The following is an 18754-nucleotide window of genomic DNA, read 5'->3' as shown; positions in this document are numbered from 1 at the left end:
GTCTACAAGTCATGAAATTAATACATATATACTTTTCTTGACATGTTTTCACATTAATGTTACTTTATCATCGTTTATGTATGATACATTTATCTAGTTTATTTCAGTATCCCCCTAACAATGTTAGTTCCATCCAACATGGCGACGTCCATGGAAAGGTTGCGGGTTCTCCGTGGGCTGATACGGGAATTGCGGCACGTACACAAGAAGGTGACTGATACAATTAAGTCGTGGTGGATAATAATGTTATGTAGATGTTATAGATCTGTAACATAAGTAGACTGAGTTGAAACAAGACACTGGACGACAAAAAAAGAGATGTACAAAAAGTTGCCCCCCTCTCCACCAGATTTTTATGACTAGATAGATTTGCCTTTTTCATTATTTTTAAAGTTACTAAAAGTTTGCCACTCACTCTGTCTTAACGTTTCGTAGCCGGAGTTGGAAGTCTTAATGCATTAATTCCGTTTTCTGAATCCAACACCTCACAAGTATTTTTTTCCCTATTAAAAGAAAATAGGTAACGTAATGTAACCATCGTGTGTTCCAGGGTCCAGTGAAGGAAACCATAGCCTATAACTACCTGATGGAACAGTACCGCAAACACCAGGTCACCGACCAGAGGATCTGCCGGGCGCACCAGGAACTACAGCGTAATGCCGAGACTTACCTGTGTCTTCTTAAGAGTACCAGGTTACAACAGGTAAGACTTACCTGTGTCTTCTTAAGAGCACCAGGTTACAACAGGTGAGACTTACCCGTGTCTTCTTAAAAGTACCAGGTTACAACAGGTGAGACTTACCTGTGTCTTCTTAAGGTTACAACAGGTGAGACTTACCTGTGTCTTCTTAAGAGTACCAGGTTACAACAGGTGAGACTTACCTGTGTCTTCTTAAAGGAGTACTAACCTCCAGAAGGAAGTGCTATTTTCCGATACATCATGCTGCAATGAATACATAACTAGCCGACTTTTTACATAATTTCGCCTGTACGAGTTGAGCGGAGCATGTTTGTAAAGTGGTATTAATATCATTTTCCCCCATGCTGAACCACAATTGATACATCCGGGAATTCTGGCTTACGCAATACTCATACACTTCAGGTCAACATAAACATTTTTCGGCGAAAATGGTAGGAGACGAGCACATTAACAAGCTGATAATTGAGAAATTACTTGCTTTACTTTGCTTGACCTGTGGCTTGGATATTATAATATCAGGATGTCGAATACAGTGGGAGCCAGTTTCATCCTGCGTGTTTTGATTTTCTCAACTTATTTGCATGTAAGTATCACTTGAACAGATAATTAGATTACGCCACTTATGGAAAGGATAACTAGATTACGCCGATTTCTTCATGGTCAATATTTGCGGCATAAATGAGGGGCGATAAGGACACCAAGAAGGGCAATGGTTGGTAAGATACCAAAGAACACAAAACGGTATGAATTTTTCTTATCGCCCCCAAAATGACGTAACTTTTTGTTTAAAACATAGACACTAATGGGGTAGCGTGGTGTATTCTGGGATAGTTTTGAGGGTATTTGGAGAGTTTGTCCTGGATTCGATGCGTTTTAAGACTTGCGCGCAAAATGATCATTTAATTGTATACTGTAAAATAATATGCATTTTTCAATTCCAAAAATAAATGCCTGTCGAAATATAGCACCTCCTTCTGGAGGTTAGTACTCCTTTAAGGTTACAACAGGTGAGACTTACCTGTGTCTTCTTAAAAGTACCAGGTTACAACAGGTGAGACTTACCTGTGTCTTCTGAAGAGTACCAGGTTACAACAGGTAAAATGTTGTTGTTGTTGTCTCCGAACTATATTAACTGAGGACAATGTATATTTTATATTTTTGTAATTTATCTATATATAGTTATAAGGTTTCAGATGTGGATCTCACAGGCAGTTGCCTTTTAATCCATTAAAAAAATGTATGTATGTATGTATGTATGTTGTCCTTGCTTAACATCTAATATTTCGCTAGACATGGTGTCCCGGTGCTCGTTTTTGCACGGTTCAGAGTCAAATTGTCTCTCTAGGTATAACTCTTGGTGCCTTGTAAAAGGATCCTAGGTCCTGGGCATTGAATACTACAAGTACAAGGTCCAAACTTAAGTTTATAATTATGGTGTACATCTAGCCTTTTTACAAATATGCAAATTCCAGATATGCATTAAGATTCACAGTACTAGTAACCTTCCTGTTTGTACCCCCAGGCCCTCCATGCTGAGTACTATGGGAAAGGAGAGAAGACAACAGAAGAGACGGCGAAGATGCTCGGCTTTGATCTTCCTCAGAACCCACCTGACAAATAAACACACCTGCACTAGTCTGTAAATATGGAGTCAGGACTCAGGACATTACATCATGTGCTTTGGAACTATTACTGGCATGTTGCTAAGATGGAGTCTAAATCTCATCTTGCCACAGTGGTCTGTTGTACTATAATTTATAGTATAAAGAATATCTTACAGTTACATATAGCTACATGTAAGTTACAAGAACTAAAGACAAGAAAGATGAATGAAACTCATCCAATGCCATGGTTTTCAGATCCCAATCTGTACAAGCATAACTTAACGTTTTGTTTGTCTGTCGCTGATGTTGTAACTATTCTGTAAATCGTTTATCGTTTCCAAATGAACCAGTAATAGTTCAATTATTATTGAAGTTATGCAACAGCTTTATATGTTTTGCATATGGATTGTTATCGTAAGCATGGACTTTGGAAAGAAACAGAAGTACCATCCTTTTTCAGAATAAAAAAAAGTATGAAGCCACATCCTTGAACTACGTATTTGTTTTATTGTGTAAAAAGTTCTGTTACAGATAATTTTAGATTTTGTCAGTTTTGACATCACCCCCATATAACAGTAGACTGCTCCAATGACCCAATTGACCCAGCCTGTGCCATCTTTATTTTGCATCAATATTCTCCTCTGTAAAAATTCAGGAAAAACTCCCAGATTTCACCATAATTTCTCACTAGTTATCAGGATAAAATTTTCGGGGCTTAGAAAATGGTGCTCTTTCGCGTAGTTCTGTTATATCCTCAAACTTTGCTCAAACATAACGCCCCTATGGTTTGAATGGTTTCAACCAGTGACCTGTGAGTTGCGACAATACGATGTAACCAGCCGTAAACTTGCATGTGACGAAAGGAAGATACAACAAAGGAACCGCCTATATCCTGTTTTCATACGACACCTTCACTTCTCTACAAGCGGACACGACGCTACAAGCGGTTGGAACCGCAAAGTTCCGCTGAAAAATCACCGTGACGCGGTGAAAAGTTTGCCGGGCCGGTGGACCGCTGTAGTACCGCTACATCACGCGTCTTGCCACGATGGACAAGAAGTTTGCTAAAGAGAAGCCGAACCCAGTGACAAAGGCCGGCCTTCTCTCCAAAATCTTCTTTTGGTAAGCCGACTCAACGATAGACCATAGTCATGCTCTACTTTTAAGAAGATATAAATAATCATAATTTCATAAATCGTTATTATCGTTACGTAACGTTACCCTAGCCGTAAACGTGTCATACTTTTAAAGATACTACATGTAGTATGAAAATCATAAATCGTTATATATCGTTACGTTCCCTAGCCGTAAACATATACTTTTAAAGATATGAATAATCATAAATCATATGTTATTATTACCTATACCATGGAGGTAAAAATATATTTTTTTTTACCTTCATGACGTTACATTGTACGTACCCTATATATATATATAGCTAGCCGTGGCGACTCAGGAAGCCTTTTGTATATATACCGGAAGTCAGGATATACATTTAAAAAAAGGCTTCGTGGAACGGCTATACGCACCATTACTTACTACTAGCCTGATACTAAAAGGTCACTTTTGGAAAGGAGTTGTACATGTTTTTGGCAGATTTGTATTTTTTATTAAAAATTTGTTCTTCCCTATTGCTAGCTTGGTAAAGGCTAATTCTCAAGCATCATCTTTCGGTGGCAATGATTTAAAACTTTTCAATAGAAGTACTGAAAGTAATGTTGTTGTTGTCTTTGAGTGATGACGTTGCATAAAATTTGTGTAGGTGGCTGAATCCATTGTTCAAGACTGGCTATAAGAGAACACTACAGGAAGATGACATGTACAATGTCCTGTATGATGACAGTTCACAGAAACAAACAGATGATCTTGAAAGGTAAGGACCCCTTTTTTGTTGAACAGTTCAGTAGATTATTATCAACTTTCCCCACTAGCTTCTTGGATTTCTGTCAAATACTAATAGCGAGCTGTAATAGCACCTTTAAAACTTTGGTTTTAAGTAGTTGAAGCATCAGGTGCTTTTTTCTTAGCTTTACTTCATTTTAATACATGTACTATTATTGATTTGATCCAGAGAATGGCAGAAAGAGCTGGACAAGGCTAAAGAATCTCCCAAGCGACCACCCAGCCTGAGATGGGCCCTGTTCAGGCAGTTTGGTGCCAAGCATCTACTGTGTACACTGTGTACACTCTTTGTGGTAGGTACATGATGTACATGTACTAGCAACTGATGACAACTGCCACAGATTGCACTTAGTCTAGTTTAATTGTAATTAGTTGTCTTATATACTACATATAGCAATCTGCCACTGCTGCCAAGCAGGCCCCATGAACAATGAACTTAAACTTGAACTTTGGAATTATTTTTTATGTTGACTTTAGGCTCGAATTTGATCTTGATGCAATACTGTGTACAGCCTAAGTACCTGTACGCCCCTCAGTTGGGGAAAAACACACAGGGGGGGGGGGAAGGAATTTGATATTGTTTGTTGTGCAGTAAAGTCATAGTCTTTGAGACTGACCGACAGTTTTTTTTCTCTAGCAGTCTTATACAACACTTTGCTTTACATTGTACCTGTTGTGCAATAAACTTTGACTTGAATTGCAGGAAGCTATCAGAATAATTCAGCCTATCGTGTTAGCCTGGCTGATAGACTACTTCTCTCCCGAGAGCACTGTGACCACAACACAAGCTTACCTGTACGCCCTGGTCATCAGTGCCGGGGCCCTTGTTGTGACTGTTATACACCATCCCTACATGTACGTCCTCATGGCACTGGGATGGAAGATGAGGGTAGCCTGTTGTGGGCTCATCTTTAGAAAGGTATAAACTGCAGTGAAGTATCCTTTTCTCAATATCTATCCACCACTTTGACTCTAGATCAGGGCTCTATCCAACACCAATTTTTCTGTCAATTGCAGGAACTTTGTGGCATGTGATGGAAATTTTTTTAAACCAATCCGTCAATATTGATGAAAAAATCTTATGTAAAGATACAAAAACATCCAAAGGACCACCACCAACCACTCTCAACCTCACTCTCAACTTTGCCTCTCAAAATGTTGGAGATTGAGTTTTTAAAGGATGATGAACCTGGGCTGACGGAAAAAGATTTCGAGCCCTGCTCTAGAATAAAAAGAACTCAGATTTCAAACCTTTGAGGTGTTTACAGTTTTTGTGAAGTTATTGGCACAACCGGAGGAAATAATCAGGAACGTAGACATGTTCTTGCAAATGCGCTTTTAAATTGCACTGTTGTTTATATGTTTGTTGTGCAGGCATTGAAGCTTAACCACACTGCCTTAGGGAAGAGCAACACGGGACAGATTGTCAACCTCATGTCTAATGATGTCAACAGGTTTGATCAGGTATGTTTTTCATCCAGAAGTAAAGAAAAAAATTAAAAGATTATGACAAGGACGAAGGAAAAGACATCAGTTGGTAAATATGTTAACAGTAACTGCCAAAGCACATCAAGATGGAATAAACAAGAGCAAAAACAGTAGCTATCAGGGTTTTCATGCCAGTTTTAGTGTTAGTTTAATTTTTCAGACAGAGTTGGTTTAATGTAGACTGATATATTTTGTTTTTGTTTAGGGCTTCATGTTCTTCCACTACCTGTGGATTGGGCCAATAGAGACTGTAATAGTGATCATCCTGCTGTACAGAGACTTGGGACCTTCTTGTCTGGCCGGGTTGGGATTCTTGTTGGTCCAGCTGGTTCTGTCAAGTGCCATCGGCAAACTCTTCTCTAAATACAGGTAAAGAGGAAGAGAACTACTGTAGGAAGGCTAAAGAAATAGAATTGCCCTTCATGTGGAACTCCTCAACATGACAGCATTGTGGCATCAAAAAGCATTTAATGCTAGGCTAGCAGACACGAGATTGGTAGGTCAAAGCCTGGCTAAAAAGGAAAAAAGATTGTTTTTGCTACTTTTTTGTTTTTGCTGTTTCCTCTTCTTCCGTTCCAAACACTGAACTCTGACTTGGCCAATGACCTGATTTGTTGACGTCTCTCACCATGGTATCTGGTGTTGGATTACATTATGTTGCAATTTTATAGTAGGAGGGATTTGTAATCCTGTCTGACCATATATATGAATGTATTTGAATACAAATTGCCAGAGCAGACCATATGCGAAGGTAAACACGATGCATTTGCTTTGCAAATGTTACCTTTCTAGTTAGGATTGAATTTTTATTGACATTTTCAGGAGCCAGACAGCACATAGAACAGACGACCGCATCAGAACCATGAGTGAGATCATCTCTGCCATGAGGGTCATCAAGATGTACACTTGGGAGAAACCATTCAGTGAAATGGTGGCAAAGCTTAGAAAGTAAGTAAATTGTACATGTACCAAACATCTAAAGGTTTATGAGAAACTCCAACTCAAGGAATTACTGAAATTTTTGACTTAAACCCCTGGTCTTCCTCAGTTTTCTGATGGAGTGATTTGGACGAAAATTTCAGTTGAAGTTTTTCATTGAATGTATTTTTAGCAACTGAGGACAACTTTCATGCTAATCTAAAGATTTGTATAACTGCCAGCCTTCATGTCCCTCTTGCACTTTGAACAGAACTAAGACTTTTTTGACAGCCTTCTGTAATATGATGATGTCACTTGCTCTTTTGATTTTGCTGGAAGGTCCACCTTTTCAAAATTGGCCAGCCTTGTCTGCATTCAAAATATTGCATTAACAGTGACTGTCACTCCTGTTTATTTCTTGCACACTGCAGACATGAGATCCAGGTGGTCATAAAGGCGGCGCTGTGCCGGGGGTTGAACATGGCGCTGTCGTCCGTGTCTCTGCGGATGGTCGTCTTCTTCACGTTTGTCACGTACGTCCTGATGGGGAACGGCCTGACCGCAGGGGTCGTCTTCAGGTCAATCGGCCTGGTCAACGTCATTCAGTTAACAGCCATGACATTCATGCCACTGGCGGTCTCAAAGGCGGCGGAGGCTGTTGTCTCCATGAAGAGAATACAGGTTTGTTTGCTTGTTGAGTCTTTGTTTATTTTTGAGATGCTCAGGCCAATCCGCCTGGTCAATGTCATCCAGCTAACGGCCATGACATTCATGACGCTGGCGGTGGCAAAGGTGGCGGAGAATATAGATTTGTTTGTTTATTTGTTTGTTTGAGCCTTTGAAATTTTTGAGCTGGCACAAAAAAAAAGATTCCAGACTAAATGTGAGTACTTGATGTGTACTGTGTTTGGTTTTCAGGACTTCTTGCTATTGGAGGAAATGGATGATCCAGAAGCCGGTACAAATGGCGTCATCTCAGTCACATCACCCCAGGACGCCGGCTGCAGTGTCATTCTGGACAAGGTCAAGGCCAAGTGGGCAGGGGTAAGGCACTGAAGCAAAGGCCTAGATGGCATGTCAATGCATTTATTTCAACCCCAAAGGAAGACATCTATAGTAAGTTGTGATAGAAAGATGTTCAAATTTTGTTTCTCTATTTCAGGACAGCGATCAGTTAACACTGAAGAGCATCAGCTTGAAACTGAAACCAGGTCAACTGCTGGCAGTTATTGGGCCTGTGGGGTCAGGAAAGGTAAGTTTCATATAAGAATCAATAGTTTATTTATTATATATACTGTAGGTGATTTGGTGGAGGTGGTTAAAGGCGGTGGATGGAGAGTGATGGGCTCTGCCTTCCAATACTGTGTCCTAGACACAGAGGCTGAACAACCCACTGTCCCTACAGCCTTAACAAGACCATGGGACCTTTGCCTACCTTTTATAACAGAGTGCATGTACAAGACACTACAAGGTAATGTGTATGTTGAAACTCTGTCTTAATACATGTATGTGAATAGTTGACTTATGTCTTGAATCAAGATCTAAATGTTCCATTTCTTTCCTGTTCTCTTCAGTCCTCGTTACTGAGTACTGTGCTACAAGAGCTGCCAGTGACCTCAGGAGAGGTCAAGGTTCATGGCAAGGTCGGCTATGCGTCTCAGCAGCCCTGGGTGTTCTCTGGGACTGTACGACAGAATATCCTCTTTGGACGCCCTTATGTTGAAGAGAAGTACAGGAAAACCATCCAAGCGTGTGCTCTTAAGAAGGTAGCGTAAAGTTAAGACATTCATTTGTTTCATTTTACTTCAAAAGTGAAGTTTTCTTTGTAACAGTGTATAAGTTTGGAAACTGGTGTAGTTTGTTTATAATATTAAAACATTGATTAAACATTGGTGTATAGCAGCTTTGTGGTATCTTGTATTCTGTTCTTGTTTTCCCAGGATTTTGAACTCCTGCCCCATGGTGACATGACACTGGTTGGAGACAGAGGTGTGACACTGAGTGGTGGTCAGAAGGCAAGGATCAGCCTGGCCAGGTAGGAAAACTGAAACTGGCATTTCTGTCATTTCTAAATCTAAAACTGATCGACAAATCTTGGTTTTAGAACCACAATAAAAAAAGAAACCAGCTCTCTGTTGTGTATGCCTTCAGGTCAGTGCAACATGTCACAGATATCTACATTATTGTAATACATTGTATTGTTAGGAAGTTGTTAATTTTTAAGAGTCAGAGGAAGTGGAAAGATGTTTGCTGTGTTTTCTTACAGAGCTGTGTACCATGACGCAGATATTTACCTGCTAGACGACCCTCTCAGTGCTGTGGATGGGGAGGTTGGGAGGCACCTGTTTAACAGGTATGTACATACATTGTATCTGATTTTTAAAACATCCATCTTAGTTTCTTACACTACCTTGCCAAGTGAATAAAAACTATAATGCAAGTTATTGCTTGGGAATATGCAGTACCAAGCAATCATTGTAATAGAGTATGGTTGATTTGTGGTATCCTGAGTTTCTGAAATTTTGTTAGAGTTGATAATATTTTCCTATACCATTTAGGTGTAACTAGGGTGCATTGTGTGGCAAACAAAAACTGTTGACCCAAGTTGGATCATGGTGGATTTTTTTTCGTGGTATCCTGAGTATCTGAAATTTCATTCTGAGTTACTGATATTTTCCTACTGTTCAGGTGTATCCAGGGTGCCTTGCGTGACAAACCACGGATCCTGGTGACTCATCAGTTACAGTATGTACAGGAGGCAGACCAGATACTGGTGCTGTTAGAGGTAACTAAATACAGCTGATTGATGCCATTACTACAGTGATCGTAGGTACAAATTAGACATAGAGCTGGAGGTCCTGCACACCTTGAGCACATTAAAGCTCCCACGACACTTATCAAAAGGAATAGCCTAGTTACCAAACGTATTTTAGCTCCTGAGTCCTACATTCTCTCTGCAAATAGGTCTGAGGGTGTAGGACTTGAGCTAAAATAGCTTTGGTAACCAGGCTATAAAATGAACGGCTGTCACCAAGTACAATTGGGGCATCATCACCCGACAGCTTTCAACAAATCCTATAATTAGATGTGCAAAGATTGGGCGTAACAGGTAGTCATGTAGCTAGCTGATGCCACATGGCGTGCCCGTGAAGCTGGTGTGCTATACAGAGTATACAAATACAGATACAGAATAGGGGTCCTTCCCAGTGTGAGTGGTTCAAACCTTACATCCCTTACTGTACAAAACTGATGTGGTACTCCAAAAAGATGGTTTACCGGTTATATGAAACAAACAAATATAAAAGTTTTCCCTTTCCAGGGTGAGCAGGTTGCTCTCGGTACCTACAGAGAACTCCTGCAGTCAGGAATCGACTTTGCCAAGATGATGGCGACAGAGGAGGAAGAGGAAGAAGAGGAGGAAGGAAGGAAGATGAACCGTCAGCTGTCCAGGGGTTCTTCTCGGAGAAGACGAGTCCGTTCTAGAACCTTCTCAGAAACTTTCAGTGCCAAGTCTGCCGAGTCAGATACTGAAGAAGAGGTATATTGTTTAAACAGATGTTGAGATAGTTTGATCAGAGAATCATTGGTGTATGATCAAAGAATAAATGTTTAACTAGAAAGGTAACATTTCCAAGGCAAATGCATAATCTTTACCCTTCACATGGTCCAGTAACTGCTCCGTTTATTCTTACTCAAGTACATTCAAATATATGGTGACCAGCCCCTCCAACTCTGTTCTACCACTTGCTACATAGTACATTGTGTTGTAATACTGTAATCCAACACCACAAGGTTCTGCTACAGCACTGGTTGCGATTGTGACAGGAGTTTGGTCCAGGTCATTGACCTTATTTGTTTGGAAAGGAAACAGAGCAGAACAATATATTTCTTTTGCAAATATTGCATAAGATTGCTCAGTTCAACTTTTTAACAGAGGACCTTTTTTACCATTGCCCAGGATGTGAGTGTTCCGTTGTTAGAGGAAGAAGATCGAATGACTGGTTCGATAGGGTGGAACGTGTACAGAGACTACTTCAAGGCCGGTGCTGGGATCCTGGGATGTCTGTTCGCTGTACTGGTTAACGTAGGCTACATTGTCATCTACTTGATAGCTGACTGGTGGCTAGCATACTGGTAAGCCAGGTTGTGTTAGTTATGACAAAAAGGCTAAACATTCTGTCCAACACTAAGTAAATTGAGACTTACCCAAATTTTCAGCTGACTTAATCAGCCTTGTTCACAGAATGGACCCGTGAATACTTAGTGTTGGCAAGAACGTTTAGCCTTTTTGTCATAATGAAGTATACCAACACAGATGACCTTTCATGTTAAGGTTGTCTTAGAATTGGAATAAAAATCGTTCTTCTTCTTTAATTGAAAATCAGAGCTTTTGGCTGTAATGAACACAAGAATCCTTATCTTGTTGGCTTACCTTGGTCCCTAAACCTCCTTTTTGGTGAATGTGTGTGTTTGTGTGTGTGTGTGATAGAAGCTCATAGAACTGAAAGTAAATGTAACAATACCGGTAATGTCTGGGAATTATATTCTTAACATTCTTGAACACCATATGACAGCATGTATATTTTTTTAATTTGAATTTGTGAGCTGTAATTTACAGGGAAAGAGAGAAATTGACAGAGTGAGATTCTTTTTCCGTTTTCCATCTCAAAAGATTTTTTTTATTTTCTCTCCCATTAATGCAGGGCAAGACAAGAAGAGGAATATCGTACTGCAGGCAACAATTGGCCGTTTCCACCTAGAAATGGCAACAATGCAACATTTCTGAATGTTTCCAATGTTGGAGACAATGTTGCAAACACAACGGCCATACCGATGCCCCTCTCTATAGCTGCCCCGGACACACATTTCTACATCTACATATTCACTGCCCTGACGGCAGGATCCCTAGTGCTGAGTCTCGTCAGGACTTGGCACGTTTTTTACATCACAGTGGAGTCTTCTAGAAACCTCCATAACGACATGTTCAACGCAATCATCAGGGCTCCAATCAGGTTCTTCGACACAAACCCTGTTGGTGAGTTGTATATGGTTCATTGTATAAGTCAACTGTTATGATCACTTGGATTGGCAGTTTCAGCTTAATATGGTATATTATGGTACCAAGATTTGCAATGATACAAACTTAAGATACTTTGGAAATGTACGATGTATGTAATTACAACAATTTGGAGATAGCTACTTGTCAGTAATCATTGTTGAAACTTTTTCTTTCTCAGGGCGAATCTTGAATCGTTTCTCCAAAGACATTGGACAGCTGGATGACATGTTTCCTTGGACGTTCGCTGACTTTACTGAGGTAATCTTTAACACCGTGACTTCATATGAGCAAGGAAGTTCCTTTTTCATATGAAATGCTGTCATTGTTAATAATCTACATTTTACAATTTAAATTTCATCCATTTAACTCTGACTTATTTTTATATCATTCTAGATCTCCAGGATTTCCTAATTTAATCTCCAACCTATGACAGCTATCTGACAGTGTGTGTTCTGCTTTTGTATCCATTTTGGCTGTTATTTTGACTGAATATTTTGCATCATATAATTTTCTCACTATCAGTGACTATGAAACAATGTCCTTTGAATTTCAGGGATTTCTAGCAATCCTTGGGATCATAGTTATGGCTGGAATCATCAACCCCTGGGTGTTCATCCCCACCATACCTCTGTTGTTACTGTTCATGTACCTACGGAAGTATTACCTGAGCACATCCAGGGACATCAAACGACTGGAGGGAACCAGTAGGTTATCTTTTATGCACGTCAGTCAATAAGCCAGCATTCACATGGATCAGTGTGTTTGATAGACAGAATAAGCTGTAAAACAATCAACCACCGTATACACAAATTTTGAATGACCATGGGCGGGATTAGAACTCTTACCCTCTAGGTTCAGAAGCAGAGTTGCTTGCGTCTTTTTTACGCATAGCCCATGACCCAGTACCATAGTACATAGCTCACCTTTCTGCTGCCCTACAAGGCATTTGGACTATATATATGTAGTACCATTATTATTTGCCAGGTGGCAAGTGCTATCCTAGATTGACGGACCATTGCTTTTTTTTTTATCAGCCCGAAGTCCAGTGTTCTCTCACTTGTCTGTCACCTGCAAGACTTGTGAACTGTGTACATGTACTCTTTTGCCAGGGGGCACTAATATCTCATTGACATGCTGCGCTTATTTTTCCCAGCTCGTAGCCCAGTGTTCTCTCACCTGTCTGCCACCTTGCAAGGCCTGTGGACCATCCGAGCCTTTGGTGCTCAGGAGAGTTTCCAGCAGGAGTTTGATTCTCACCAGGACCTGCACTCGGAAGCCTGGTTCCTGTTTCTGACCTGCAGCAGGTGGCTGGCCATCAGGATCGACTTTCTCGCCTCCCTGTTTGTGACAGCTGTGGTATTCTTTAGTGTACCTGCTTCACAAGGTATGTGTTTCTTTGACCCAAAACTTTGAAATTTCTTTCTTCCTTCTAGGGCTCGAGCCAGCACCAGTTTTTCCATCAATTACCAGTTGTCTGCGACGAAAATATTTTCTAACCAATCCGCCAACCTTGTCAGACAAAATTAACAAAAAGGTTGGGTAAAAATATGATAACATCTGAAGGATCACCACTCTCAACATCATGATTTGCCTCTCAAAATGGATGGGGGAAATTGTATTTTGGAAGGCTTGAAAATCCTAAATTTCCCAAGGGGAGCATGCCACCAGAATCCCTAGGTTGCAACTGCCTACAGCCCTGCCCTCCCCAAATCTGATGATGAACCTGGGCTGACAGAAAAATTCAAGCTGGCTAGAGCCCTGCTTCATTCCTTCATTTGTAGAAGCATTGAGCATAGCTTTCATTAACCGTTCTCATGTTTATAATGCACTGATACAAATTCAGTTTCTTTCTCATTAGAGGTTTTCTTACTTGTTTCTTCTCTTTCCCCCAGCTCTAGATGGCGGTCTGGTGGGGCTGTCAGTGACGTATGCCATCATGCTCACAGGCTTCTTCCAGTGGATCGTACGACAGAGTGCTGAGGTGGAGAATCTGGTACAAAATGTTTCTTTTTGAGATGTCTTCCCCTTCATATTGATAATTTGTTTCAGAGTATCTGTCAAAGACATTGGGAAGAGACAAATAGCAACTGTTTTCCTGATAATATTAATATTCAATACTCATTAGCTTCTGCTCTTTTGCTTCAAAAAAGACGTTAAAATGACGTTAAAATTGTATTTAAAAATATTACATGTATGACAAAAAGCTTTGGAGATAAAGCTTTGCTACACCTTGTAAACATGAGGACTGATAATGTTGATGTCAGTACATCTACTAACAAGAGAAAAAGTCTGGTGAGATAATTATAACCTTTCCAATTTATTTCCTTACCAGATGACATCCGCAGAAAGAGTAGTCACATATACTAAACTGGAGCCTGAAGCTCCACTGGAGACCAGTACAAAACCTCCCGGAGACTGGCCTCAGCACGGGAGGGTCGAGTTGGAGGCTGTGTCCTTCTCGTATTCTGAAGATGGACCTGAAGTTCTCAAGAACCTGTGTGCCATAATACGACCACAAGAAAAGGTTGGGGTCAAACACATTTGTTATGTCTTAGTAAAATGTTGAACTTTATTCCAACACAAAGATTATACAGAGGTCAAATTTTCAGCGACCACTGTTGCCTTCATCAGGATAATTAATGACCGATCACTTCAGAACGTAAGCTTGTGAGAGTTACAGTTACAGACATGTGACCTTATTCACACAAGACTTTACAGATGTGTGACATAAGCAATTGATCAAAAGTGCCAGGGAGTTTATATCGTCCACCGTCTCTATTACGTGAAGGCTGAAGTGCTCTGAGATATATAGCCTCCTTTAATAATGCCTCTTAAAACGTAAATGTCTTAAAATTGTTGTGTCTTGTTTAGTTCTGTCTGATAGTTAACCATAGTGTAGATGTACAATGTAGGCTCCTCCTAACACAATTGGTTTTTACTATATAGGTCATATGTCCAATATTTGTGTGTTGTTCTCTTTTATATCATCCTTTTCTTGCCTAAAAACTGCCCAGCCAGGCCCTCAATTGGGAATTGTAACTGAAGCATAACATTGGTCAATTTCTCCATCCTTTTTCTCCAGATTGGCATAGTAGGTCGGACGGGAGCGGGGAAGAGCTCCCTGATGCAGATGTTGTTCAGGATGGCGGAGCCACAAGGAACAGTCAGGATTGACGGGGTGGATGTCACCAAGATCGGACTCCACGACTTGAGGAAGAAAATCTCCGTCATTCCCCAGGACCCTGTCCTGTTTTCTGGTTCCCTCAGGAGGAACTTGGATCCATTCAACGACTTTACAGACCTGCAGCTTTGGAGTGCCTTAGAGGAGGTACTATAGCTCAGAATATGCCCTATGCTCTGGTCCACTGCCCTATAGAATAGTCAGTCTTAGTAGATAATTGTTTGACGTTTTAATATTTACCTGAAATATAAGTAAGATCCCTGACTGACTTTGAGTTGCATGGTCCTCTGTCAGCTGGAATCAGTCAGCATATTTTTAGGCCTTTTTGTAAGCCTTGCATTGCTGCAATGTTCAGGCAAGATACATAACTTTTGTTCTTACCAATGATCCCCCTGACATCTCTCTAGGTCCAGCTGAAACAGGCTGTGAAAGAGCTTCAAGGAAAGCTTGAATCTGAGATGGCTGAATCTGGGACCAACTTCAGTGTGGGCCAGAGGCAGCTGGTCTGTCTAGCCAGGGCCCTGCTCAGGAAAAACAGGATTCTCATCATCGATGAAGCAACAGCAAATGTAGACCCCAGGTATGACAATATGGCTCTTGACACTACTTTGATTTTTTGCTAGGTTTTGATTTTGTGTATTGTCAAGTGATTGGAAGAAATGTACAGTCACTCACTGAGCGATATGTTACCAATACAGGACGGACCAGCTTATTCAGGAGACCATTCGAGAGAAGTTCAAGAACTGCACAGTGTTAACAATAGCCCACCGACTCAATACTGTCATCGACTCGGATAGGATCATGGTGAGTAGTACTTCTTTTTAAGGAATTACAATGTATTGTTGGAAATATCTATTGCACAACACATTGAGTAAAGAGACTCTTTCTACACAACCAAGTCTTTTGTTCATCTGACTTTTCGTTGACCGTCTGTCACCTTCCTCAGGGCAATTCTGACTTTACATTGCATTGCAGCACAGTTTGGAATGAATCTGTTATAGCAGTAACACTTGTGCTGCAATGCAATGTGAACCAGTCAGAATTGCCCTTGAGGAAGGTGACAGACGGTCACCGAAACATTGGCTGAATAAAAGATTTGGTTGTGTAAAAAGAATTTCTTTACTCAGTGACTTACCAACCTGATGAAACTATTCACAGATGCACAACACATTGTCAGAGGTGCAAAAGGCTAAGATTTCATCTGGCCCACATGTGATCCGTTTTTACTGTACCAGGTACTACAGGAGGGCCGAGTACAGGAGATGGGAGAGGCTCATGCCCTGCTGCAGGACAGAGATGGTGTTTTCACAGCTATGGTGGACCAGTCCGGGAAGATGTTAGCAGCAGAGCTGAGAGAAGCAGCCAGGCAGTTTTATGTTGGCAAACACGGCACAGAACACGTTTTAGAAGATATACATGCTGCTCTGACTCTTTGTAATGTGGAATTTTTGACCACTGTTTAGATTATGGTGTTGCAAAACACTGAACAGCTGTTTTCACAAACAAATTGAATACATATTTCATGAAGTAGAAAATAAATTGATGACTGTGTCACTGTGCCTTCTTCATGGTGTAGAATGGTACAATTATATAGTACCTTGTTTTAGTGTCATGTTTTAGTGCCTTGTTTTATTGGACCAGGCAATTATCTATGCTGATGCAAAGCTGCATCTTGAAGGAAAGCAATAATCATGACATTATCGTAAACTTTGTTTTAGGAACTCTAGAAAGTATTTTAATTAAGATTGGAACTAATTTTCAATGAACATTGTTGCTGGTTTCATGGAAGGAAGCTATGATTGTGTATTTCTCATTCAAAACATATTTGAAGAGTTTTAAGTTATGGATATATATGCAAAAAATGACATATATATTTGTGATGTTTGTCCAAAGATGCAATAATACCAGACTACCTCTAAATTTGTTTTTTTGATCCTATCTCTTGTTCTTTGATTTACATTTTATACATGTATATGGTCCTTACTTCTGTATTGACAGCATTTCTAATAGAGATAGTACTGACATGACTTGAAAACAGTTCATGTCATGTTTTTAATTTCTATCATGACGACCTATAAACGTCTTACATAAGTCAAGGAAGGATTTTCCTTTTACTGTCAGTGTGCCCATCTGTAGCTCCTGGTGTGTCAAATGATAAATTCCTGCTTTCTGTTTGGCATGGACAGGATTGGAGGATGTTGTACATGGAATGATGTCACTCCTTGAGTTTTTGGAAAAAACTATTTTCCATGAGATGATCTAGTACATGTATCTAGTATCCTATCTTAGTATAAGATAAGATAAGATAAGAATGTTTGTTGCCCACAATTCTTAGATGGTGCTACAAAACATAAAAGAGGTTCTAAGTTAGTGGGCTTCACCATGTAGTATTTATGTAAACGGTGTTTTAGTTTGTTTTAGTTTGCTGTTACGTTGATTAACAAGGTTATGAATAAGAATGAAAGGTATACAGTTTTGAAACTGATTTATATATTACATTAATGTGGACACAGTTCGGTGGATCTGTATTGAAAATAGTAAGGTGACAACCAGTGTTATATGAGGTCCAAATTGTGGTCACACAACACAGTCCTTGCTGTACAAGTATGTACTATTGATGCTATGTTTAATACATGACATTTGTGTATTATCATTTTTGGCAATAAATACATCATCAGATGTAGAATACGATGTGCTATATCTAAATGACAGCAACATTAAATTTCTGTGACATCGTGACTACTAGGGGAATACCACGAGTAATCTTCTTGTTTCAAAGTTGCCTTTTTATGGCCACAGACTTCGAGCGGTACAGAAGCGCTTACTAGCAGTTGAAAATATGATTGCAGCGTTTTATGATATGAATCGCTATAGATCCCCATTGTTTAGCGGGACCAAAGAGGCATGGAGCATTATAGCTTACCTTTGCTCAACTAGCTATAGTTCGAACTTGTTTATCAACTTTTAAAGGTGAGCGAGCGTGTAACTTCATCCAAAGAGTAGGGTATGTTTTCGTAAACGCTGTTGTTTGTTTGTTGATGTACAGAAGGAGTCAGACTCTATGCGTCATAGTTTACAGGTCGAAAGTTTGAGCGATCAAACAAACATGCCAACAGACAAACACTGACCAAGGACGGTACCTGACCTGAGTCGGGTGGTTACATGGTCAATGACTGCCATCACTCAACTGGTAGGGGTTTTCTTTTAGGTAAGGCCATGTTGATTTGATTATATGGATGACATCCGCGCGCGCATGAATTTTCGGCCGTTTCCAAAAAAAAAAAGTTTTCAACCATACTGTAAATCGTACAAAACAGTTGCAAAATGAGCAAAAATATACCATAAGTTACAAAAAATTAATAAAAACTTTACCAATGTCGTAGAATGCCAAAATCAAACGAAAAAAGACGAAATTGTAAAGAAATGAACCTAAAGACTAGATTATTCGCCAAAACATATTCTGTGCCATATGCTCAACCCTCATGACCACGTAGATTTCATAATGAAAAGAACTTTTCTTTTTTTTGCAAAACTTTTTTTTATTCGCACGCGCGCATCAGTTTTGGCGCTCCCGGAGGATGTCATCCATATAATCAAATCAACATGGCCTAACGTATCGTTAGGTAACGTATATAGTACGTAATGTTCACACATCATGTAATGTTAGCTGAAAATGTCTTAACGTTGCACAATCATGTGAAATACTTGCCACGCAAGGTAATGCAGCCAAGAGTATATTTATACAGGGGCGTCTGTATCTGGTTAAAGTCCAAGTCGCTATCCAAATTTCAAAGGTCAAGTTGAGATTCTAAACTCTCGTATTTCGAGAAACACGCCATACTTTCAGGACTCGGGATCTCTCGTTCAACAAGTGGACGGCTACATGCACGCACCGAAGCGAT

General features: G+C 40.1%; 2 protein-coding genes across 2 annotated transcripts; both read left to right on the top strand.

The window, feature by feature from the left end:
• The first annotated feature begins 101 nt into the window (after window positions 1–101).
• On the top strand, window positions 102–2761 carry LOC109463868 (UPF0562 protein C7orf55 homolog). The gene is made up of 3 exons (XM_019760738.1): window positions 102–210; window positions 551–703; window positions 2223–2761. Exons 1-3 carry the CDS (start codon window positions 121–123, stop codon window positions 2319–2321), a joined length of 342 nt encoding a protein of 113 aa, XP_019616297.1. The 5' UTR covers window positions 102–120; the 3' UTR covers window positions 2322–2761.
• Window positions 2762–3113: 352 nt separating this feature from the next.
• Window positions 3114–17597, top strand: LOC109463958 (multidrug resistance-associated protein 4-like). Its single transcript, XM_019760874.1, has 26 exons — window positions 3114–3426; window positions 4067–4177; window positions 4376–4499; window positions 4910–5125; window positions 5581–5670; window positions 5900–6063; window positions 6517–6642; window positions 7044–7293; window positions 7531–7656; window positions 7775–7864; window positions 8187–8378; window positions 8553–8647; window positions 8879–8965; window positions 9301–9397; window positions 9932–10150; window positions 10571–10746; window positions 11316–11647; window positions 11850–11929; window positions 12225–12375; window positions 12825–13055; window positions 13564–13664; window positions 14004–14195; window positions 14754–14999; window positions 15260–15432; window positions 15551–15656; window positions 16088–17597. Exons 1-26 carry the CDS (start codon window positions 3353–3355, stop codon window positions 16313–16315), a joined length of 4077 nt encoding a protein of 1358 aa, XP_019616433.1. The 5' UTR covers window positions 3114–3352; the 3' UTR covers window positions 16316–17597.
• The last annotated feature ends 1157 nt before the right edge of the window (window positions 17598–18754 follow it).

Source organism: Branchiostoma belcheri, unplaced genomic scaffold (genome assembly GCF_001625305.1).
Source record: "Branchiostoma belcheri isolate BF01 breed outbred unplaced genomic scaffold, Haploidv18h27 scaffold13, whole genome shotgun sequence".
NCBI lineage: Eukaryota > Metazoa > Chordata > Leptocardii > Amphioxiformes > Branchiostomatidae > Branchiostoma > Branchiostoma belcheri.
Note: the sequence above shows the minus strand (reverse complement) of the source record. Positions and strands in the feature narration are given on the sequence as shown.